The 24,954-nt window shown below is 48.5% G+C and overlaps 1 protein-coding gene across 2 annotated transcripts in view; it reads right to left on the bottom strand.

Moving 5' to 3' along the window:
- The window catches only part of Rgs10 (regulator of G protein signaling 10), a 41,782-nt gene that overhangs the window by 8,271 nt on the left and 8,557 nt on the right, over positions 1-24,954 (bottom strand). For both annotated transcript variants that reach the window (XM_032892496.1, XM_032892497.1), the window contains exons 2-4: positions 18,333-18,451; positions 17,152-17,238; positions 4,020-4,163 (exon numbers count right to left, since the gene is read on the bottom strand). In XM_032892496.1, coding sequence (XP_032748387.1) covers positions 4,020-4,163; positions 17,152-17,238; positions 18,333-18,451 — 350 coding nt within the window. The remainder of the gene's footprint in view (positions 1-4,019; positions 4,164-17,151; positions 17,239-18,332; positions 18,452-24,954) is intronic.

The raw sequence follows: 24,954 nt of genomic DNA, 5'->3' as shown, positions 1-24,954 counted from the left end.
TGTCTTGGGAGTGTTGTTAGCTCGCCAATCAAGTTAGCATCCTGTAGTACAGAGAAGCCTATTCTGCCGTGTGTGGGAACATAGGCCCCGCGTGTTTCAGCCCCAGATCACTGTACTGTGGTTAAGTTTCAGTGCCATGGTCTGCCCCCTCTCAGCCCTGCCAGTACTTCCCTGCAAATCTGCTCTGAGCTAAAGAACCTGGTAGAGCAGTGTACAAACCGAGTTAGCAGGATCTGAGTAAAAAGCCTAAGGGGCTCTTTTACGGGTATAAGGATGTGGGGCCATCTAATCTGAGCTCAAGGGGGTTTGTTGTGCTTTCCACTCCAGCTATGTCCCACAAGAGCCATGCTGCCCCACCAGCTTTCCCTAGAAGAGCAGAGTAAGGCCACACTATGAGTGGCTGGGCCACTCAAAGCCTTTCTGGTGACGATGACTGAAAGCAGAAGGTAGTAGCCTATTCAGGTAGGTCTACCATAAGCCACATGGTGGTCGTAGTGACGCTGGAGCTGTGAATGAGGCTCAGTGAGACCCTGGACTTAGAACTGGGGAGGTGGCTCAGTCAACTGAGGGCCGGACAAGCACATGGACCTGAGTTCCGATTCCCAGCACCCACAGAAAAGTTTGGCATGATGTCATGTCTGTTGCCCAGCACTGGAGAAGTAAAGGCAGGGGGATCCCTGGCCAGCCAATTGGGTCAAACCCATGAGCTCTAGGTCAATGAGAGAGACTCTTTCAAAAAATGAGGTGGTAAGCAATTGAGGAAAGCACACAATGCCAACCTCTGGCCTCTATATGCAGCATATGCGTGTGCGTGTGTGCGTGCGTGTGCACAAACACACACACACGCACGCACACGCATGTACATGCACATGCACACACGCACACACGTACCAAAAATAAGTAAATAAATAAAAACTTTTATTTTAAATCTCGGGATCTCCATCTTGTTTCTCTCTAACATCCCTCCCTTAAGAAAGCAGGGTCCTCAAAGAAGCTTTGTGGGAGCAAAGACAGCAGGTGATGCTGAGCCCCTTAGTGTCTAGGCCCCCAACAGACAGAGGTCTCCAACATGAAGCCAAACCCAGGTGCCCTCACCACTCCCCCCACCTCCAGGAAACCAGCAAACGCTACACAAGTAGGACCATGCTGTGCATCCACGGAGGGAAAAGTCAAGTGTGCACCGAGCTTTCCTTTCCTATCACAATTCCCTAAGAAATATGATGTAACTACTAACAGGGTACTATGTCAGGGTAAAGTCACCTACGGAGAGGTTAAACCTTGTGGGAAGATGTGTAGGTTACACCGTCTAATACTGCTTGACAGAAGATCTTCAGCACATGCTGTGTACATCGGAAGAGTTCCTGCGTCCGGTCTCCAAGGGTGCTAAGGGAGGGAATGGCTGTAACTTTTTCTCCTCCACCCACCTATACCTTAGGAGGACAGTTTCTCTCTCTCTCTCTCTCTCTCTCTCTCTCTCTCTCTCTCTCTCTCTCTCTCTCTCCTGCATGAACAGTGCTTCCAACAGGATATAAAAGAACTTCCTTTACAGTCAAACTCTAGACCACATTGGTGACGAGTTGGGTCACATGGGTTATTTTTAGAACATGGAAGATGGGCTCATTCAGATGGGATGTTGCCAGGCCATCGCCAGGTGAAATCACGGGGGCGTGCCTTCAGTATATTTTTTTCGTTTCCAAGTGCCTTTTACTATCAGGTAGATTAAAAGTATTTTTAAAACTTTTGTCACTTAGTCAGGTGTGGTGGCATGTACCTGTAACCTCAGCATTTGGGAGGCAGAGGAACGAAGGCCAGCCTGTGCGTCTCAGAATAACAACTATGGTGTCACTCAAAAAAAAAAAAAAAAAAAACCCTCATCCTGTCTGCTGTGTGTCTCCTTTCTGTGCCAGCCAACTCGTCTAGGCTATGTGCAGATCCTAGCAGATGCCTCTGTTTTGAGGTCTTGTGGGAATCGTTGGCACTGCATGCCAGCCACTGTGTGAAGTCCTACCAGGCTCTCTCCGCTCATTTCCAGCTCGGCCTCTGTAACCCCACAGAGCAAGTGTCTGTGTCCACATGATCCCTGTACTCCCTCTGCCCAGCAGGGAGAAGCTGCCCTTCGGCGGGAAGATGGGTGAAGCTATGAAGGATACACGGTGACCATGGTTTTTCTGAGTGACTTTAACTAAGGAGACACCATGACTCCTTGAGCTGTGTTTCTGCGGTCAACAAAACCAGGATAAGAACACTCACTGGAGACAAGATGGGCGTTCATGCCAACTGATACAACAGCTCTCAGGACAGCTCAGCATCGGGCACTGTTACTGCAGATAACCTAGAACCTAGTAGCTGGCCAAGCTCTCACACCGGATGTACTTCACACCATCCATGGGAGCTTTTTAAAAGATCCGAGGACCAGAATAGGCAGATGCTCCCATGTGGCTACAGTCACAAAAACTGCCTTCCTCTTTCTTCCTCTCTCTCCCAAATCTATGTGCATTGCTCAGAATCACTCCTGCAGAAGGCCCTTGAGACGCCTCCCCAGATACCCAGACAGAGTTCCCTCTACACCCAAATTTTACTCAGAATTTACGTGGGATCTACACTTCCCACGGTGTCAGTTGGAAACTGTTCTCACAGTACTTCTGCTTGTGTTTCTGCCCGGGTGTTTTGTTTTCTATCAGATGAGGAGCAAAGATTAAGCCTCGTGGATGCTGGGACATCCTCTAGCCCAGTGGTTCTCAACCTTCCTAAGCCTGTGACCTCTGAATACAATTCCCCAGGCTGTGGTGACCTTCACCTATAGAATCATTTCATTGCTACTTCATAACTGTAATTTTGCTACTGTTATGAATCGTAGCATGAATATCTGATATACAGGGTATCTGATGTGCCATCCCCAGAGGGGCCTTGACCCACAGTCAGACAAGCTGTCCATGCCTCAGGTGATCATAAAGCCTTTCTGCACAAGCAAACACAAAAGCTCAGCCAACAGACAGACAGCACAGTGCCCACGGTGTGTGTATAGCCTGAGCTCTGCAGAACCAGCCTTCCTAAGAACACCTTCTACACCTTGGATGACCTACAGTTCTGAACAGTTAGCCCTGGGAGTGGACGAACCACCAGTTTTAACCCTTCAAGGGACTGGTTTATTCAAGTTGGAGGGCCTCTGTATGAATGGTCTCCTGAGGGCACGCAGCGAGGAAGGTCTATGGGCGTCTGTAGGGAAACGGTCCCAGCTTTCCTGCTACCTGGAATCCTCGTGGCTATTTCCAGAACCTTTTCTCTCCACCTTCAACAGCTGTTCCACGTCACTTCAACCTGGGTCTCTTAGCCTCAGTCTGCCTTCCCAGCAGAGGTGCAAGCTTGACCCAGAGCCCATCTCACATTTAACAGATGTGCGCACACATTTATAAATTCGGGTCTGAATATCAGGTCATGTCCCTTTTGTCTAGTGACATTTATTGAATATTCCTCATAAGAAATTCGGCCAGAAAACTTAAGGTTTACCTCTTTAACATGTCCACTTTTAAACTCACCTCTTCTGATTCTAAGTGGAATACACTGCAAAATTTTCACTTTGTCGCTATGGCTAAGGGGCCACGTTATAAATTTACTTACAACTTTGGGCCACTGGCAGTCAGGGAGTAGTTTGGTGATTTGTACAAAACCAGTCTTGGATTCCCTGCCACTGTTTGCAGGGTTCCCTAGCCACCCCTCCCTTCAGTGATTTCCATGTTGCTTTAACCTGCATCCCCCAGACAGACCCAGTCTCCCATCCCATCTGGGTGGAAACGGCTGCGAACCCCAATAGTTTAAATGGTGCATAGAATAAGTCAACATAGTCCGAATTCAGAAGCCAGGGTTCCCGACCTTTGCCAATCAGAGCTCCTCAGTAACCTTGGCCTGCACAGCTGGATGAGGTATTTCCTGGGGAATGTGGCATTTCCCTGAAGAATTCCCCCAGGCCTGGAGTGAACATAGCTTTTCAGATCAAGGCACGGGTAAGGAGGTCACATTACCTGGTCCTGGAGCTTTTGGAACATCAGAGGGTGTGGTTCTTCCAGAATCTTTTCAGTGAGCCGAGACTGCCCCTCCACGTTGACTTGTGAAGAGGCCTTATTGGACAGGAAGGTCATGTAGATCTTCTTGGCCTTTTCCTGCATCTGGAAGAGACAGAGGAGCTGGCCTGTTATCCACCAGCACAGCCTTTCCTGGCCTAAAGCCAGCTCCACCCTCCAGCCGGCCCTGGAAGAGCTGCAGCTGGGAGCTATTGCAGCCTCCAGAGCCAAGCTCCCAGAGAAGGCCCAAGGCAGCCTGGCCTACCCCACACCTAATAAGGCTTCTGAAGCCAAGTCTTCTGAAACAAAATTGCTACCCTGACCATTCAGAAACAATGAAAGTAGCAATCCAGCATGACTCCCGGTCACCCTGCGACCCCTCCCAATTCAGAGCTCATGGAAACGTTACCCGGTCCTGAGGTAGGAAGAAACTCATGGGTCAAAGCTCAAACCTAAATGAACCTCGGAAGTGTTAAGCTACACGAAGGAAATCAGACACAAGAGGTTGCATAAGGCATCATCCTGTTCACAAGAACATGCAGGTGCCTGGGAACAGAAAGATTAGTGGTTGCTCGAGATTGTGGGAGGAATAAGTGGGGGTGAGGATGAGGTGGGCAAGCACGGAGCAGCTGAGCATGCTGGGGCTTCACTAAGCTTGGGATGTGCGCATGGCCCTCTTCCCACAATGCACTGGCAATCTAGGGCTTTCACTTACATATATACTATGTGCACATGCGTCCTCTCCTAACAATGCACCTAGGGACCTCGGACCCCTGCCTGCGTTGAGCGACAAAAACAGCTCACTGCAAACAATGGAATAAATGTCTTCTTCCCTTAATAACCACCAAGCATTATTCATGTTTCCATTCAGTCACACTCCAGTCATAACTAGGTACACTGGTAGGGGGCCGGTCTGTCTGAACTAGTTTGAGGTGGTTGAGCAATATGACAAACAGTGTCCTCTAAGTGAATTTTTTAGAGAGGATCTCTCTATTTTCAATCTTACGCCTATGAACCACTAGGCATGCAGATGATTCAAATCAGACGCATTGTGGGGAGGGACACATGCACAGTAAAGTTTCTATTTCAGACGGGTCAGTTAGGGCCCTCAGTAAACAGCTCCTCCTTCCTCAAGACCTATCAAAGTCGTCCCTGGCGATAAGCTGGGGCCCCTGAGTATACCCTCACTCATGTGGCCTGCTGTCAGTCGTTGTATGCTTTTAAGATAGGGTCTCACTCTGTAGCTCTGGCTGTCCTGGAACTCACTCTGTAGACTAGGCTGGCATCAAAATCACAGAGATTCACATTTCTGCTTCCTGGGTTTAAAGACGTGTGCCACCATACCCAGCCTCTGTTGTCCCTCTTGACAGAGCCTTTCTTCTGAGCTATACTATGGCTCAACTTTGGAATACTTTCCTTGCTTCTTTTTTTTTTTTTAAAGATTTATTTATTTATTTATTTATTTATTTATTTATTTATTTATTTATTCTTTAATGTGAGTACCCTGTCGCTGTCTTCAGACACACCTGAAGAGGGCATCAGATCCCATTACAGATGGTTGTGAGCCACCATGTGGTTGCTGAGAATTGAACTCAGGACCTCTGGAAGAGCAGTCAGTGCTCTAACGGCTGAGCCATCTCTCCAGGTTTCCCTTTGGAATGTTGAGAGGATTTGGGCTCCGGTGCCTGCACAGGACCGTGAAGACACTCGGTGCCAGGGAGGCACTCCAAACAAAGTCTTTTTTTTATGGCGTGTGTTTCCCCAGGACAGATAAAGTCCCATGAAACCACCCATATGTGCGTGCATCACCCGCCACCAGTGCCCACTGTGCTGTGGACATGTGAAACCCGTTTCCCTTCCCTTAACCTCTTGGTCTTTCCCCCTGTTAATGCTGGTTTCCTGATGAGGACCAGGGCCAGGACAGGTGACACCAGGACCGTCTGACCTCACGCTTCAGTCCTACTCTGGTCCCACGAGGCACCCTGAGCTCATGGATAGATGGCTTATCAGTCTTCCAGAGGAAGGAGTTTTCCATCAAGCGATCACACAGTGAGTAATGCAGAGAACACTCACTGTATGCCCGAAGTCCCCAGTGCAGCCTCACTGGAAATCTTGGAGACAAGGGCTGCAATCTCATTACACTGAGGGCTGTGGCAGGGCTGTGACATGCCCTGATGGCTAGAGCAATTAAGAACCGTGACAGGGCTCTGACCTTCCCTGATGGCAGAAGCCAGCTTTATGTAAAGCACTGTCTTCAAAGTGGTGGTGGGCAGGGCTGCAGACTCAGCATTCTCCACCAGAACTTCCCTTGAGCTTCCTCCCTTTTCTTGAAGAGGATGAGCTCTGTGGCAGCAGAGACAGCTCCTGTGTGGCCCTCAGGTCTCAGGCCCCCTCCCACCCCACAGAGCGAGGAAACGGAGAGGTGCCTTTCACGTGCAGCACGCAGCTGAGGTTTGTGGAGGAGATGGGGGAGGTCAGGAGGCCCTAAGGAAACACTTTTTCTCCCAGAGAGGCTCTCAGCCTCTGAGGGTACTTGCAGAGCTCGACTGAGGGAACACCCAGCTCTGATAACTTCTGGTCTTATGAAAATCCCTGGAGGTTTTCAATTAGCAGTGCTTGAAAAAGAAGAAAACGATCTTGTTTCTCGCTGGAGACCAGAAGTCAAAAGACCCCATGAAGCTGAGGCCCGACTCTATCTCTGCTGATACAGGAACGGTGCCCAGAGGGGGTCAGCACTCAGAGCCTTGTGTGTCTGTTCTTTCTGACTACAGGAGCAATTAGTTAATGTCAGACTCAAAGACATGGGAGCCTCTCAGGATAAATACGACTATTCCTAGGAAAGGTCTGGGGACCATCATGAGGCCTGCCTGGAAGAGCAGTTTGGAACTTTCTGTCTCTCAAAGACCCACCAGCTCCACAGAGCCATGAGCCTCTCCCACCACCCCCATTCTGTCATAAGGGAACATTTTTGGAAACCCACTTCCTGTTTTAAAGTTACTTCACGAAAGTAGAATTTCAGTTGGCCAGACGAGCGAACCGCATGCAACAGTCTGCGGGGCTCCCCTCCCAAGACTTCCACACGCACACGAGTGCCCTGCTACGCACGCATGCACACATAGGGCCCACTTGCATTCAGGCTCTCTGGGGTGGTTCTGAAAACGAGAGGCATAAGTAAGCGGCTTGAGACGCCATGTGTGGGGGCAGGTGGCCCAGGGGAGGGAGAGGAAGCAGGTGCCAGGGCTGCCGGTGTCCAGACCCCCGCTCTCAACCAACCCCCTCTCGTTAGCTGTCCTTCCCCAGCGGCTGAGAACACGGTGCACCCCTGTGCTGACAGTGGGTGCAGGAGGATGAGTGGCAGCTGAGTTTATCTGTGCTGGGATAGGAAGTGTGATCAAAAAGGGAAACCCTGAGACGGTCACGGGAAGGCCTGGCGTCCAGGCTCAGAACACTGACCAGAAAAGAAGAACTGTTCTCTTGAGCTATTCTGGTAGGTTTTTCCAGAGTGTTGTTAACCCTGTTCTAGCCACCATAAGAATAAGAACAGACTGGTTCCCTCGGCGGAGTCAGTTCTGGGTGTGTGAAAGTGCCAGCATATGCATCTAGCCACCGCCTTCACCACAGCCCTTCCTTCCCTGAGACAGACAGATAGATATATCCGGTCTCTGCTGCTTCCAGGCTCAGGTCAGGTCCTTTCCTGCAGGTGCTGTAACGCCTGGTTTGCACCAACACTGGGTAGGAAGCCAGCCTGAAACCCTGCTCACAACCAACGCAGGTTTAAGAGAGGGGAATTCACTTCCTCCAGGCTCGCTTGGTGACCAGGCTTGCCCCAGACACCCGTCTGCTCAGAACAGCAACGTCATCAGTTGTCCAGCACTCAGGAAGGTGCGGTGTGGGCTCTTCTCCCCCACTTAGGGCACAAGCTGATGTTCTGCCACATAAAAGCTTTCACTTCACTTCCTCGTGGCAAAGGGCCTCCTCACATCTCAAAAGTAGATGGTAGCTCCTCCCATCCGCTCTGTTCTCCACCTTCCTAGCTGAGTCCTGCAGTCTAGGCCACGTTGCCTGGGGGCTTCTGGCTGCTTCTGGTGGCTAAGCCCCTCCAAGGTTCTCTGGCTCTAGTCCTGGGTACCGTGCCTGCCTCCTTCCTTCACCCTGCTCCCTCGCCAGAAGAGCCTTGTTCTCGTAGGAGTCTCAGATTCTGTCTTTCTCCTTTGGCAGGCCCTGTGCCCTCCTAGCCACTCCGTAAACTGAGTCCTGCCCTGTAACTACTCTCTACCATGGAGCTCAACACTCTCCCAAGCTACTGGCCCATGAGTCAACTGACTGTTGGCAACACAAGTCGGGAGTCCCAGAGACACCAAGAGAAGGGAAGGTCACCTCCTGGCCCGTGACCTAGTCTCTTCTCTAGGAAGGTGGAGCTTTAAGTCCATGTGACATCTCCCCACATGGCCACACCCTATCTGCTGCATGCCTGTCTCTAGAACACATCTCCCATCAGCCGGCTCCTCTCTATCCTGTACCTCCACCAGGGTTAGCCCAAGAGAGACCGGGACACACTTGTGTACGAACTGCATTCATATCTGTTGCACAAAGAGAACAGAGCAGAGACATCAAATAACAGAAGGGCACAGGTAAGATAGCTCAGCAGGTAAAGGCTGGTGGCCTGGGTTTGACCCCACCCACTGCCCAGGACCCACGTGGCGAATGGAGAGAACTGACTTCCACAAGTTGTTCTCTGACCTCCACACTGCACTGAAATAAATGTGACTTGAGAAGTTTTAAATGCTACAAGATACTTTCTGAGAACTAGGCCAGGAGGAGGGGAGCGATAGGAGGAGGAACAGAGGGGACCAGAGCAGGAGGGACAAGCCTGGTCACCCAAGTGAGCCTAGAGAAGGGCGGAAGAAGCATGTCCAGGAAGAGGGGAGTCTGGGAACCTCCACTGGAGGAAGTCGGCAGGAGGGGGAAGCTGTGTTCTCAGCACCCGCCCCAGCTCTGGGCAGCTGAGTTACCCTAACCTTTCCCAAGTGGTAGTGCAAGTGCAGTGTGTGAGTTTCACCCAAAACTTGTCCTCTGATTTCCACATGTGTGTTGCAGTGCACGTACATGTCTGCATCAGCATTCACACACCAACACACACAGATAATACCTTTTTTTGTAAAATAGCTCTGCAGTTAAGAGTCTCCTGATAGCCAGGTGTGGGGGCACATGCCTTTAATTCCAACACTTAGGAGGTAGAGGCAGGCAGATCTTTGTGAGTTCAAGGCCAACCCGGTCAACAAAGCGAGTCCTAGACAGCCAGCAAGACTTCATCACTGCCCCATATCACCACCACCACCACCACCACCACCACCACCAAAAAAAAAAAAAAAAAAAAAAAAAAAAAGTGTTCCTGCTCCTTTGAAGGACTGGACTCTGGATCCCAGCACCCACATTGGGTGGCTCACAAGCACTTGTTACTCAACCTCCAGGAACCCAATGCCCTCTTCTGCCCTCCGTGACCACACACACAAAGCATTAGTCACATAGACACAAACCCATATATGTAAATAAAAATACATTGTAATCCTACACGGAAGCTCATAATATATTTTAATGTCCTTTCCAGGGATTTTACATCTTCTCTTGGCTTCCATGAGTACCAGGCATGCACATGGTACGCAAACATACATGCAGACACACACTCATACACACAAAATACAAATAAATAAATCCCTTTTAAAGCCTCTCCTCCTCCCGCTAGAAAGATGATTCAGCAATTAGGAGCACTTGTTACTCTTACAGGTTCAATTCCCATCACCCACAAGGTGGCTCGTAATTATCTGTAAATCCATTTCCTGGGGAGATCTGATGCCCTCTCTGACCTCCACAGCTACCGTGCATACACGTGGCCCACGTGCACATAAAACAAACGAGTAAATCTGATAAAATAATGTTAAAGACCGGATTTGAGGTTTAGCTCAGTAATAGAATGTGAGTGTCTGAACCCTCAGCTCTAAAATAAATAAATAAATTGATTGATTGATTGATTGATTGGTTGATTAATGATTGATGGAGGAGGCTCCAGAGCAATGAGAGCAAGGGCCTGGGGTTGGGGAGGGGAGTGGATACCAAGATGAATAAGGTGGTCAAGATGAGCTCTAAATACAGACAACCAGCAGACTTCCCAGACAGCCGGATGGAAATATGTCCAGTTTATAAACACATCAGTCCACTAGGAAGGGACTGAAAGGCCCTTGTCTGTAGAAAAAACACAAAACCAAGGAAAGTCCAAAAGAGCATCTAAAGATAAAGATGGAATCTTTAAAATAAATAAATAAAAGTAGGGACCAAAAGCCAAGGAAATGAAAAGGAAGGAAAGAAAGATGACAGAGCTCAACTCACGGGAGAGGGGCATCTCAGGAAACATGCACACACACACGAACATGCACATGTACACACACGTACACACACACACGTGCACACACATGCAGACACATGCACACGCACACTCACAGAGAGAGAGAGACAGAGACACAGAGACACAGAGAGAGCTAGTCATGGCTGCAGGCATCTGCAGGAAGGAGGATCACTTGAAGCCAAGAGTTCAAGGTTAGCATGGGCAATAAAGCAAGAGTTTGTCTTAGGAAGGTGGCTCGGACCTGCTGTCTAGCCTGCCCAGCTGGAGAACAGGGAGCTCCAGGTTCCTGTTCCAAGGGAATGAGGTGGAGAGAGATAAACCCAGACACCTGGCCTTCTCTGCAGGTCTCACACGTGTGTCATGCACACCACCACCACCACAAGATCCTGTCTCCAGTAGAAGGTACAGAGAAGGGAGGGCGAGAGGGGCAGCTGATGCTTTATTAAAACACTTTATTAAAGCCAAAATTCCATCCTGCAGCTCAGGAATGGAGCTGCAGAGGCATGGGACAGTGAGTACAGTGGCCAGGATCACAGCAGGTCCCTAAGGCTCAGTGTGGCCCTGCCACTCCCATGGTGAAAATGGATTAAAATTTCATACCACAGGCACAGTCAGAAAGACAGTACCCACACTAGACGGCACCTGAGTTCTGAAGGGAGCCGGGGGTGAAGGCAACGTGCCTTTCCTGTGCAATCCACTCAGTCAGAGCACAAACGGCTTTGAAGGAACATTTTAAACCCTTCTAAAAGCACTTTTTTTTTTAAAAGAAATCACCCCCAAATAGACCCAGTAGGAGATCAGGTTGTAGTGTTAAGTAAAATATACCTCCCCACCCCCAAATCAATACTACAGACTCTCATAACTCTAAGCTTTAAAATACTATTAAAATACAAGGTACTATCATATTTAAATGCTGGCCCAAAGCTCTTTCAGAGCTGTGAACACTGGAAAGCAGTCTCTACACCACCTTCCTAACCCATTCTTGATGTGGTCTGCTCAAATCTGTACAAGAGGCCAAGTCCTTTTCAGTGCTTGCCACATAGTAAACAGGCTCAACTCAGTGTACATGAGGTGACTGGGGATTGGGAAATTGGATGAACGAATATATGAATGAATGAAGGAAGGAAGGAAGGAAGGAAGGAAGGAAGGAAGGAAGGAAGGAAGGAAGGACGAACGAACTTAGGGTTAGCCAAAGAATAAATACCTCATTGGAGCATTCTCTGTTCTTTTTTAAGATTTATTTTTATTTTTATTATTATTTATTTTATTATTATATATTATATTATTATGGGAGGATGTGCAGATAAATTTGGGTGCCCATAGAGGCCAGAGGTATCATATCCCCTGTAACTAGAGTGAGCCACCCAGCATGGGTCATAAAAACCAAATTTCGGTCCTCTGGAAGAGCACAGTGGGCTTTGAACTGCTGAGCCAGCTCTCCAGCCTGTCTCTGTGGTTTTATAAGGCATAAATGTCGAATTACCCTAAAAGCTACAAATGCCTCACATGATAACTCATGGGGGAAAGGCACATGAGAGAAAGGTTTTAAACCACAGAGAGGCGGAATGTGCTGAGTACTGACAAAAGGAAGGTAGGAGAAACAAGAGAATCTGAGGACAGGAGGTGACATTTTCCGTGTTTCCCAAAGCCCCCCAGCATCCCCCCTCCCCCAGCACTTCCTCGATACATGCAATGTTAGGCCTTCCTAAGCCATGGCCCTGCTTTGCCCAGTAGTCTGCAGAGTCGCAGGACCGCAGTGGGAGACGATCAAGGCTCAGGGCTGCTCTACCCTGTGGGGCTCCTAAGAATCAAAGTCTCAGCAGGCTAGAATCATGTATTCCTGTCTTTCAGGCCCACTGTCATGTCCAGGGTCTCAGAAGGCGTGAGCCCAGCTAAGTGGAGGGCACAGCATCATCATCCCATAGAGGGGAAGACGCAAACTGTGTGCCTGGCCCGGATCTACATGTGTGGATGCGAGGGAGAGGAAGAAAGACAAGAACGCCTGGACTCATGGACATAGGAGACAGAAAGATAAACTACAAAAGATGAAGAAGAATGTTATACAAGATGCTCAGAGTCAGTGAGTGTGAGCTATTCACTGAGGAGAAGCTCACCTCCACAGTGGAGGTGTGAAGCCACTGCCACGGTGAGCACCGGAACTTCTGTATGGTGGCATCACCTGCAATTTCAGCCTGGGAAAGAGGAGACAGTGCCAGCCGGCTAGTGAGACGAGCCATATGGATAAGGTCTGGGCTTGACTGAGAGACCCTGTCTGAGTGACTAAAGTGGAAGAGCGATGGGGGATGATACCTTCACATCAGCCTCAGGCCTCCACATGCGTGTTCAGACATGTACATGGCACCTTCACACATGTACTCACACGCATACAAAAAAGCCTCATGCACACATGCACAATGCAGGCACACACACACACCAGAAAAAGAAAACAAATCGACCAGTTGTCCTTAAACCAGCAGAGGTTTGAAAGCCGATTTGCATCAGGCTCCCAGCTGCCTCAATTGACTGCAGATAGAGATACAGCCTCCCACGCTCCCTCAGGGACAGATGTGGTAAGTTTGATTGTGAAATTCGGTTAGGTGCCTTCTGCAGGGCCTGCCTCCTCCTCCTCCACTTCTGGAAACTGGTAACTCAGAGCTGATTGCCTAGTTCCGCCTCCCCAGTGGCTGGCCCCAGTTGAGCCTATGGGCCCAGAGGTTGGCTCTGCATGTTTGTGTAACCAACATGAAGTAGCCCAACATCGGCTGCCGCTGACCCCTCAAATCACACCCCTGCATCCGTGCATGGTAGCAGTGTGAAAGCTCGGTGCTGTGACCCAGACCCAGACCCAGACATGCCCGTATCACCAATGGCTCCGCCCTCTCTGGCAGCATTGTGCTGGCAAGCTTTATGTCAACCTGACAGAAGCTAGAATCAATCTGAGAGGAAGGAATCCTCCATTGATAAAATGCGTCTGTAAAATCAGGCCGTAGACAGCCTTAGTTTTCTTAATTAGTGATTGATGGGGGAGGGACCAGCCCAGGCAGTATGGGTGCTGCACCTCCTGGGCTGGAGGTCCTAGGTACTATAAAAACGGGGGCTAAGAAGGCCACAGTGAACAACCCAGTAAGTGGCACTCCTTCACAGCCTCTGCGTCAGCTCCTGCTTCCAGGTTCCTGCTGTTTGAGTTCCTGTCCTGACTTCCCTCAAGAGTAGATTGTGACATAGAAGTGTAAGCCAAATTAAGCCTTTCCTGTCCACGTTGTTTTGTGTCATTAAAGCTACAGTAACCCTAACTCACACAGAAAGTGGTTCCAGGAGTGAAGTGTTCCCATGACATACCTGACCGTGCAGTTCTGAGAAGGACCACAGAAAAGGAGACTTTTGGAACTTTGTGTAGAGGGAATCTTTGTATAATGTGTGGAAGCTTCACCTGTCAACAAAAGGCTGTTGGCCTAGGAGCTTAGGCAGGATACAGGGACAATGAAGTTCTAGTGTGGAGAAAGGATTTCTGAGAGGGAGGCAGAGGCACAGGAGACTCCCCCTAAAAAGTGATGGCGACGGTTGCACGAACCTGAGGAGAGGTAAGCCCCACATGACAAGACTTAGAATAGAGCAAACAGGATTCCTGAGTTACAAGCGAGTTGAGGGACAAGCCCTAGCTTTTGGCCTAGGCAATTATTCATAATAATTCAGTCATTATTTCATGACCTTGGGTGTGGACGGCAAAGCCAGAGGTTACAACTTTGGGCTATAAAAGCCATTGAGTGTTCAAAACTTGGTGAACTGGTCTGTCGGAGCTTGGAAGAGCACTGAGAAAAACGCATAAGATGGAGGTCTAGCTGGTGACATCCCAAAGGAGAGTTTGAGATAGCATCTTTGTCCCTTAGGCAGAGGAGAAAATCAATACAGCATTCATTACACTCGGTATGTTCCAGACTTAGAGACACAAGCCTTCTAGATCAGATGCCCTGGGAAAGGTGTTGGGCATGGGGGAGAAGAGAGGGCCGCTGATTCTAGCTCTCCATAGGATGTAACAGGGCAGTGCCACCCAAGACTACATCTGCCACATAGAACATTAAGGTCCTATAGGGACATTCCAGGGCCAGGGTGCGAGGTCCCCTCTTTACCATGGCACACACATCCCCAGATTTGGCCACACCTATTCTTACCTTCAAACACATCCCAGCAGCTGGCGGCAAGCAGGACCCTCCCACCCTGCTCTTTGCTCTTCCCAAGTTCTGTTCCTACTTGTAGAGTCACTGCTTCCCTTCTCCCAACCACCATTGCAGGTTTCAGGCTACAACTCACTTCCCAGTAGACCCCAGTGACCTCCACTGCCCGAGTGTTCTCAGGCTTCCCCCTTCCCGTGTCTGCACGCATCACACTTACAAAGCACAGCCTTTGCACTGCAAAGAAGCTCATCCAGTTTGTCCATGAGGTGGGTACCTCCGGGGCTTTTCACAATCCCTCCCCGGCACTCTGCATGGATTGGGCACTCCAGGAGAACAGACACACACAGGGCAGGTGTGCAGAAAGATGGCTGGGTGCCTCCAGAGCACTGTTTAAGCTCAGCTTTACCCAGGACCTCTACTTCCTGTCTGAGCCACAAGGATAGATTTGTCCTCTTGTGGGTCCTCCCCATCCCTGACCTTCAACGAACAAGGCAGACGAAGGACGTCTGCACGGCCACCTGACTCTGAGCTAGATGTTCGTGTGGTGATACTGGTCACACTGGATGCTCAAGACCAGAGTGCAGTGAGGGTTCTTCCAGACCTCTTTAGTGCTGGGGACAGAGAATGGTGCATGCTCCTTCCCAGGGGACCTTACCCCTGAATCCTAGCTTTCCAATGCTGGTATAACTTTCCACTCTTCCCCCACTAAGTCCCTTCCCCATTCAGGGTGTCCTGGGCAGAAAATGGCAGACAACAATCATCCCTAGAAGAGCTGGGCCAGCCTCAGAGACTCAAGCCAAAGAAATCCATCTCAGAATCACTTCTTGCCCACTCCAAAGAGGAAGGCCTTAGGCTGCTCCATCCTAGAAAGAGAGCAGCAAGGTGTACTTTCCAGGCTCTTGTCTGCAAACACTGAATGGTGTTGGCCGTGGAGATTCCAACTTTTAGAGACAGAACCTCCAAACCTGGCAGCTGATAAGCAACATCTGCATGGGGAGATGCTCTGTTTGGAGGGCAAGCGTGGTGGTTTGAATAAGAGTGGCCTTACCTCCATCAGCTCATTTGTTTGAATGCCTGGTTCCTAGTTGGTGGAACTGTTTGGGAAGGATTAGGAGATGTGGTCTTATTATGGGTTTCAAAAGCCCATGCTAGGACTCTACTTGTGGTGTTTTCTCTGTCTCTGTCTCTGTCTCTGTCTCTGTCTCTCTCTCTCTCTCTCTGTCTCTCTCTCTGCATGTGTGTGTGTGTGTGTGTGTGTGTGTGTGTGTGTGTGTGAGATCAAGCTCTATGCCTGCCATCAGGCTCCCTGTGTTGATGATCATATACTAAGCCTCTGAAACTATAACAAGTTCCCACTAAATGCTTTTCTTCTTTTATAAGTTGCCTTGATCATGGTGTCTCTTCACAGCAATAGAACAGTAACTAAGACAGAAAGGTTATAAACTAAAATTAGTTCCCATGTTGACTAGTTAGATGGCTTCACTTTAGAATCATAGGCACAGGCCTGTAGTTCCAGCTACTCAGATTCAGTCAGGAGTGAATTCAAGTCTAACCTGGACAACTAGTGAGACCCTGTCTCAAAAGACAGTGCCATGAGGGCTGGGCACGAGCCTCGACGGTAAGGTGCTTGCCTGGCATGGACCACACCCTGGATTGAATCCCAAGCACTAGAAGGAATAAAAGAGGAATCCGAACATCTAATTATGGGAGAAGGCTCAAGATGAGGCCTAGCGCCCTCCTGGAGTGAGCTAAAGGCGGGTGTTGAACAAGGAAGCCTAGCCCCTGGGGCCCTCAGTGAGCAGTGCAGGTGCTTGAAACAGGACAGGACATCCTCTGCTCAACCTCTTCCCCTCACTTCCAACAGCCTTGGCCAGAATCCACACTCTTTCATGGGACTTATGGCCTTGGAAAGACAAGGAGTTAACATCAGAAACCCATCCAGCTCACCTGTATCCCTCCTTCATTGGCTGCATGGAGAGTAAAGCCCACCTCTGACAAAAGACAAACACCTTCTGAGAGGAGTTACAAACTCTTCACATGGAACGCCTGTCAGCCACCGGGGTTCGCAGACTCGCTGACTGGCAGCCTGTCTGATGAACCGTGTGCCTTCACGGCTGCACATACATCTGCTCATCGCGTGGTTCACATCTGAAACACCAGTGTCAGGCAGAGGAGACACCCTCATGACTTATTTACGAAGAAGACAGTCCACGCAATGACAAACTATGGGTGAAAAACGTTTACGCTTGTTCTGAGTATTGGCCTGGTTGAACAGCTCTCTTCAGAAATGGCTAACCTGGGCTGGAGAGATGGCTCAGCCGTTAAAGGCTAGGTTCACAACCAAAAAATTGTAAGAAATGGCTAACGTGCTCTTTTTAAAAAAAAATGAATATTTTAAATCCCCCCTTGAGTCTGGTGTAAGTGAGGATAATCTGGGCACTTCCCAAATCTCGGCGACAGGTGCCTGAGGTGGGGTAATGAGAGGAGAAATCCATCAAGGAAGCAGAAGGCAGAGAGGTACCTGCTTCTTGTCCTCCGTTTTCTTGAAATCTTCACACGCTAGCCAAAACAAGACGTTTTCCTCACTGAATTCCTTTTTCAGAAATTCCTATAGATAAAAAGGGGGGAAGAGAATCATATAGTGTCCAACGCTGAGAAAAAAGATGTGTTTCCTTTAGAAGATGACTTGGCAAAAGTGGACGGAGGAGCCTGGATTAATCAGCCCTTGAAAAAAACTCCACCCGGAAAAACAGAGGACGTGTTTAATGTCGAAGCAAGTATTTCTTACGCATTTCACCTTAATGGCTTTGACATCGCGAGGCGCAGTAAAAATGAAGCGGGAATCTACTCGCATTTCTGAGCGGACAATAAATTACCAAAAAGTAAATTAAAGTGGAAGATATATCAGCCCCTTCCAGACACTGTTTAAACAAAGTGCATTCCTCCGAAGCCAGGCCCTTTTTTTTAAACAAAAGAAAAGAAAACATATTAACCCTGCCCAAATCACGGTGATGGAGGCCATTTTACGTGGGAGGTATGCTTTCCTGGGACCGCAATGGAGGAATCAGCACGTGGTCGTCTCTACGGCTGCGTTCAAACCTCGCTGGCATCTAGACAATGCTCACAGCCCTACCTCCCACCCCAGGAGCTCCATGGGGACCAGCGGAACCTTGCCCCATCACTTGAAAAGCCAAGTTGCAGGGTCAGCATTGGGATTCATGCGTGACCTGCCATGGGAGGCAGCAGTCATGCTAACAGGAAAAGCCATTTCTTGGTGACGTTGGCTCTTTCCTGCCCTCCTTGGGAGAGTCCTTCCCCAGCTTCACTTTGTCAGTTACCATCAACCTCCCTCACCAGGGATGCATCCAGAGAGGGCCTGAGACTGGGAAGAACAAGCCTTTACCTCAAAGACCCAGGTCATCCTTGCCAATCCCGGAAACCCATCCTCTAGATCCCATTTGGGTAGAACCTCCTCTCTCATCAGTCCAATCCTCCCCACTACCTATAGGAAAACCAGAGACAGGCTCCATGTCCCTTAGTGGGAGTCCAAGGTGGCCATGACAGATGAACAGCAGTTCTTAATCTGTAGCCAGGACAGTCACTATTAAACACTGCCCTGGTTCCCACACCCCCACCCGCCATCAGACACACGTCAAAACGTTTCCTATTGCCTCAACTCTAAAGAACATTGAAAAGGCAAACCCTGAATCTCTTCACGCCCTCTGGATCTTCCAGAAGATTCTCCAGGGAGGACGCCCACTTGGCTGTGCTCTTGAGGCTCTGGTGGCCGCTGCTTGAGCTCCCATCGCCGTCGTGGATATCTGCAAAACACAGTTCAGTGTCACCACTGAAGGACTCTGTCCCACGCAGACAGAGCATATGAGAAAACTACTGTAACCCTGTACGGCAGGGTAATCACCAACGTCGGCACCAAACCTGTCACAATACCCAGTCTACTAAGGCGGGAGTCACTACTTCCTCCATTGTTCTGACAAAATACAAACAAACAAGCAAAACAGTGGAGGGCCTTGCCATTTCTGTTAAGTCCTGGTTTATCCCTTGGCCCTTGAGTCTCTCTGCAAGCTACCGGCCATCAACCCCTGACTCAGCATCGACTCTTTCCCCCTGCCTTTTTGCACAGTAGTGGTGACTCCGTGGGTCTGAAAGTCCCTCTAGAGCAGCACCTTCAGCCTGTGTGCACATAAGGAAGGGCGTGAAGCAGGGCTGGAATAAGGACAGTCACGCCGAGAGTTGCAAAGACACTGAAGCCCCGAGATAAATGTCTTCGTGTGATACAAATTAATGTACAAAGACTCCATAATGGGACTAGAGGTATGAGGGGGATGAAATGCTTGTCTAGAATGTGCCGAGCCCTGGGTTCTATCCTGAGCCCCAGGATAAAGCTCATGACAAACAAATGCCAACATTTTAAATAAAGCATCAACGGTCTCCATCTTCAGTCTCATTTGGACCTCCAGTGTGGTTTTCCAATACAGTGACTTATCCAGTTTTTATTTGACCTTCTGTAGGTTGGTTCATTGTTTTGTTTGTTTGTTTGTTTTTAAATATGTCATATGCCTAAAAATGTAGCCAGGAGCTTGGCTCTATTGGGGGAGAGCTTGTCTAACATACACAGAGCCCTGGGCTCCAGCCTCAGAAGGACACAAAAGCAGCAGTGGTAGCACCTGCTTGAGATCCTAGCACACAGGAGATAAGAGATGAGGAGTTCAGTCAGCCTTGGCTACACCAGAAGTTCAAAACCAGCTTGAGAAACATGAGACCCTGCCTATGAATGGCTGGATGGCTGGATGGCTGAATGGATGAATGAATGGATGGATGGATGGATGGATGGATGGATGGATGGGTGGATGGCTGAATGGATGAATGAATGGATGGATGGATGGATGGATGGATGGATGGATGGATGGATGGGTGGATGGGTGGACGGCTAGATGGCTGAATGGATGGATGAATGGATGGCTGGCTGGCTGGCTGGATGGATGGATGGATGGATGGGTGGATGGGTGGATGGGTGGATGGGTGGATGGGTGAGATGGGTGGATGGATGGATGGGTGGATGGGTGGATGGGTGGATGGGTGGATGGATGGATGGATGGGTGGGTAGATGGCTGAATGGATGGATGAAAGGATGGCTGGATGAGTGAATGGATGGATGGATGGCTGGATGGATGGATGGCTGGATGGATGGGTGGATGGGTGGATGGGTGGATGGATGGGTGGGTGGATGGATTGGAAGGCTGGATGAATTAATGGATGGATGAATGGATAGCTGGCTGGATGGCTGGATGGATGGATGGATGGGTGAGGTGGATGGCTGGACGGCTGGATGGCTGAATGGATGGATGAATGGATGGCTGGATGGATGGCTGGATGGATGGGTGGATGGGTGGATGGGTGAATGGGTGGATGGATGATGGTTGGTGACAGAGTTAAATATCACTGACCCAGGGTGAATGGGTGACTTACATCAACAGGCTTGATAGTTAGAATCCTCTTTACCAAAAAAAAGGGGTGGGGGGCGAGGGACTTGCACTATCGTGACTGGCGTGCCACTTTGAGTACAAGCTCAAAACCAACTTGACCAGTTTAAGCTACAAGGTCTTGAGTAAAATCTGTGTGTGCACCTGAGGAAAAGCCTCTGAGCTGGGGGTTACCTCAGATTTGAGGTAGAAGTACAAACTATGCATTTCTCCACAGTGGGTAGGAGGGTCTTGCATATTCCCAGCACAGAAATAAGAAGACTCTGAAGAGGTAGCAGATATGGCGACGACCCTGACCTAACCCTCACACATACTATAACTTAAACGCCCCCACTGTATCTAACAGATATGTGTAGTTATCATGTGTCCACCAGAGAGCTGGCAGCACACCATGACAGTCGGTCTCTCCTTTTCCACAAAGAATGACCCGCCAAGGGAACCATATTGACAGCTAGTACTTTTTCCACATTTGGGTTTTTTTTGTCTCAAACACTAAAGACAAGGTTCTATTTTGAAAACAAACAAAAACAAACAACAACTTGAATCTAGGAGAAAATAAGAGACCAAAAAAAGCAAATCATTTTTAAAGGATGATCGGGGGAAATATCTTATATTAACCACTGAAAATAACTAGGAAACCATAGAAGTGAAATATTTTTTAAAGAAAATTTGTAATAGAATATACCAGACTTGAACCTGAGGAGCTGGCTTAGTTGATGAAGTGCCTTCTGCACAGGAAATGGGAACCCAAGTTTGACTCCTAGCACCCAAGTGTGAACCTAGCTTGAACCAGTAAGCCCCAGCCCACTGAGAGACCCCCATCTCCAAAACAAAGCAGATAGGGAACATCCCCTTGATTGTCCACTGGCTTCAACACATATGCACACACACTTATAAGCACACCTGTACATTCGGGCACACATGCACGCATACACACGGGGGCGGGAGAGAGAGACAACAATAGATTTAATAGTTGTCCATTGATGTACTTTTAGCAAAACAACACATCCTAACCTTGATTTTATTTGTTTTGGGTTGTTTTTTTGTTTTTTTTTTTTTTTTTTTTTTTTGGCTTTCGGGTTTTTTTTTGTTTGTTTGGTTGCTTTTTTGGTTTGGTTTGGTTTGGTTTGTTTTTTTTTTTTTTTTGGGGGAATCTCACTATGTAGCCTATGCTGGATTAGAACTCACAGTCTTTCTTCTTAACCTTTCCAGGGCTGGAATTGCCTGTCTGTACCACCACACCCAGACTGACGCCTTAACCTCTTACTCTTCTGGGATCCATTTCTTGCATCTCTATAAAACAGAACATCATCAGAAACCTAGGGACTCTGCACTGGTGCTCACATCTGTGGCGGTGCCATTCCTCTTGGCAAAGCAAGCTCCCTAGAACAACCAACCGCATGACCCTGCTGGCCTTCCAAAGTGACTCTGCAGCTCGTGGGTAAGAAATAAGTTCCTGGGGACTGGAGAGCTGGCTCGGGTGGTTAAGAGCACTGGCTGCTCTTCCAGAGGTCCTGAGTTCAATTCCCAGCAACCACATGGTGGCTCACAACCATGTGGAATGGAATCGGATGCCCTCTTCTGGTGTGTCTGGGGACAGCGACAGTGTACTTATATACATAAAATAAATAAATCTTAAAAAAAAAAAAAAGAAAAGAAAAGAAAAAGAAATGAGTTCCTGGCCCCTTATCTACTGTGGGATGTTTATCCCTGGACACAGAGTTTCTCCATAAATATCAGCTTTTTAAAAGCATTACAAGAGGTTCCTGAAGGAGGGCTCCTTCCACCAAGCATCCTTCCGACTTACCTTCTGTCCTCTGCCTTGAGAACACAGTTTGACCATTTGCTCCATTGCCCCAGCAGATTCTCTTGAGCAAATAAACACCAGGACACAAGCACACTATTCTAGGAACTACCTCAGGCAGCCACACGCTCCCTTCCATGCTTTCAGCCTTAGTCTGAAAGGACGCCGAAATTTTTGGCACCCTTAAATAATCAACCATAGCATGCCAAGGTTTCACTGCCCTGCTCTCTGGCAAATGCACATGGTAGGTTGCACCCAGCAGTTGAGAGCTGGCTCCACTGCTGGGGAAATGCGAACCACACCCCGACTACTAATCTGTGGGCTAACTTTTTGTGGCAGCTTTCAGTTGAACAAGAAGTGAGCCGGCCCCTTTGGGACCTGAGGTCCACTCACTCTTAGCACCTGCAGTGCCTGTATAAGCCCAGTGCTGAAGGGCAGAGGTAGGAGGGTTCCTGGGGCTCACTGACAAGGCAGTCTAACCAAATCACAGAATCCCAGGTTCAGTGAGAACCCATGTTCCAAAATAACAAGGTGGAAATGACTGAGGGAGATGCCTGGCATCTATCTCTAGCTTCCACAGGTGTTATGCTCATGCATCTGCACACGCATCCATACACAGAATGCACACACACACATATGCATACATGCATACACACATATACGCACACATACATACACAGAATGCACACACACATGCATACACAGAATGCACACACACATATGCATACATGCATACACACACATACGCACATATACATACACAGAATGCATACACACATGCATACACACACATGCACACACACATGTACACACGCATACATACACAGAATGCACACATATGCATACATGCATACATACATATACACACACATGCACACACACATACATACACAGAATGCACACACATGCATACACACACATATGCACACACATACACAGAATGCACACACACACATACACACACATACAAACACAGAATGCACAAATACACATGCATACACACATGCACACACACATACACAGAATGCACACACACATACACACACATCCATACACAGAATGCACACACACATGCACACACACATACACAGAATGCATACACACACACACGAAGTTACACAATTCCAGGTCTACCTGGAGCTAGACTGCCTCCTTAGACTAGAAAGCAAAAGTCCAAGAAAATGACTTGTCCCTGGGTGACATGTCTAAGGAATTGCTACATGCAACTGCTAAAAAAACACCTATTTGTCCCATCAGGATTGGCTCCACGGACTCCAGGATCCTTGGAACACAGAAAATGGTAGTCCCTCATGGGGACATTCTAGGGCTCCCATCTCCCTTGCATCAGAAAATAAAAATGATGTTGTGTGATTCAGGGAAGGGATTCTCAAAAGCTTTGGTTACTGGTATTTTGACTTTGGAGTTCTTAAGTGTGTGTTTTATTACGTGTGTGTGTGTGTGTGTGTGTGTGTGTGTGTGTGTGTGTGTGTGTAAGGTAGAGATATGTGCTAACGAGTGCAGTGCCTGAGGAAGCCAGAAGAGGGCATCAGAGTTTCCAGGTGGGTGTGAGCTGCTGGGCCAGCTGAGAACTCAACTCCAGTCTCCAGGGACCAGGATGCTCGCCTCGCTGCTGGGCCAGCTTTCATACTTTAGTTCTCCTAACTAAAGCCTTCCCCTTTGGCCATTTCTTCCACTGCTTCCCATAGGATTCTTCTGCCGGCTTCTGTCATGTGTTTTCTCTTTCCTTGGATATTGGTTTGGATCTTTTCCAAGACGTCAGACTGACAAAGGTTTTTGTTGTTTGTCTTTCAATACTGGGGATTGATTCCAGGACCCTGCACATGCTAGGCAAGTGCTCTACCTCTAACTGTGTTCCTGTCCCCCACTTCCTCCTCTGCCTCCGCTCCCCTTCTCCATTCTGAAAATTAAGAGTTTTGTCATTGTTGTTCTTACAACAAACAGATCTTCCTGAGGCAACATCTGCAAACACAATTCACTTAATAGCATCTATATTTTGTCTGGTTTTTATTCCTATAACAACATACCTGAGGCAAGCTACTTTATAAAGCAAGAGTTTTGTTTTTTTTTTTTTAAGCTCATTGATTCAGCTCCCAAAGGCCACAACTCTAAACAATATATCTAGAAAAAAGAAAAAGGAAAATAAACGTTTCTTCCCCATTCCTAATACTTCACAATGGGAACTGCATTTCAACACAGGAGCTTTGAGACACGGTCAAACCTCACTGAGGTCACAGCAAGCCATCATCTCCCAGCTCCCGTGAAGCAGTTGGCCGGCCTGCTCCATCTGGCATCACCCTAGAAGTCACCCTGAATTCAGGACATATCTGTGACTCGGTGTCCCTGCTCTGAAAGCTTAATCTACTTTTTTGATATAGACTAAGGAAGCCTATGCTACCTCAGCTCACTTTAAACATGATATTTTACCTAGTAACGTGCAAGAGAAAGAATAACTTTTACCGATAGCAAGCAAGATTACTTCGAAACTTAAAAACACGGTGGCGCACAACTGTAATCCCACACACAGAGGCAGTATCAGCAGGATCCTGAGAGTTCAAGGCCAGACCAATCCACATAGGGAGCTCCTGACCAGCCAGGGCTATATGGGGAGGCCCTCTCAGAATTATTAGTACTAACAATGACAATAAAAACATTTTTTTAAAAAAAGGAACACCAAGATTTCACAGCTGCCCAAACCTTATCCAAGAATCCCCAAATCTAGATACTTTTTCATTCTTATGCATGGGTACATGTATGTGTGTGTGCACACACGTGTGCATGCATAGGTCAGAGGTCAATTCCCGAGGTCTTTCTCAGTCACTCTCCACGTTGGTTTTTTAGTCTGAGTTTCTCACTTTTACCCAGAACTGGCTGGTTCTGCCAGGCTGGCTGGCCCTGAGCCCCAGGATCTTCCTGTGTTGGCTTCCTCGGCACTGGGATTGTAATCACAGAGTAAACTGGCTTCTCTCACCCTGGCCCGGGGATTCAGACTCAGGTCCTC

This window comes from Rattus rattus, chromosome 2, assembly GCF_011064425.1.
Source record: "Rattus rattus isolate New Zealand chromosome 2, Rrattus_CSIRO_v1, whole genome shotgun sequence".
NCBI lineage: Eukaryota > Metazoa > Chordata > Mammalia > Rodentia > Muridae > Rattus > Rattus rattus.
The sequence above is the reverse complement of the archived record's forward strand: the minus strand, read 5'-3'. Positions and strand labels throughout refer to the sequence as shown.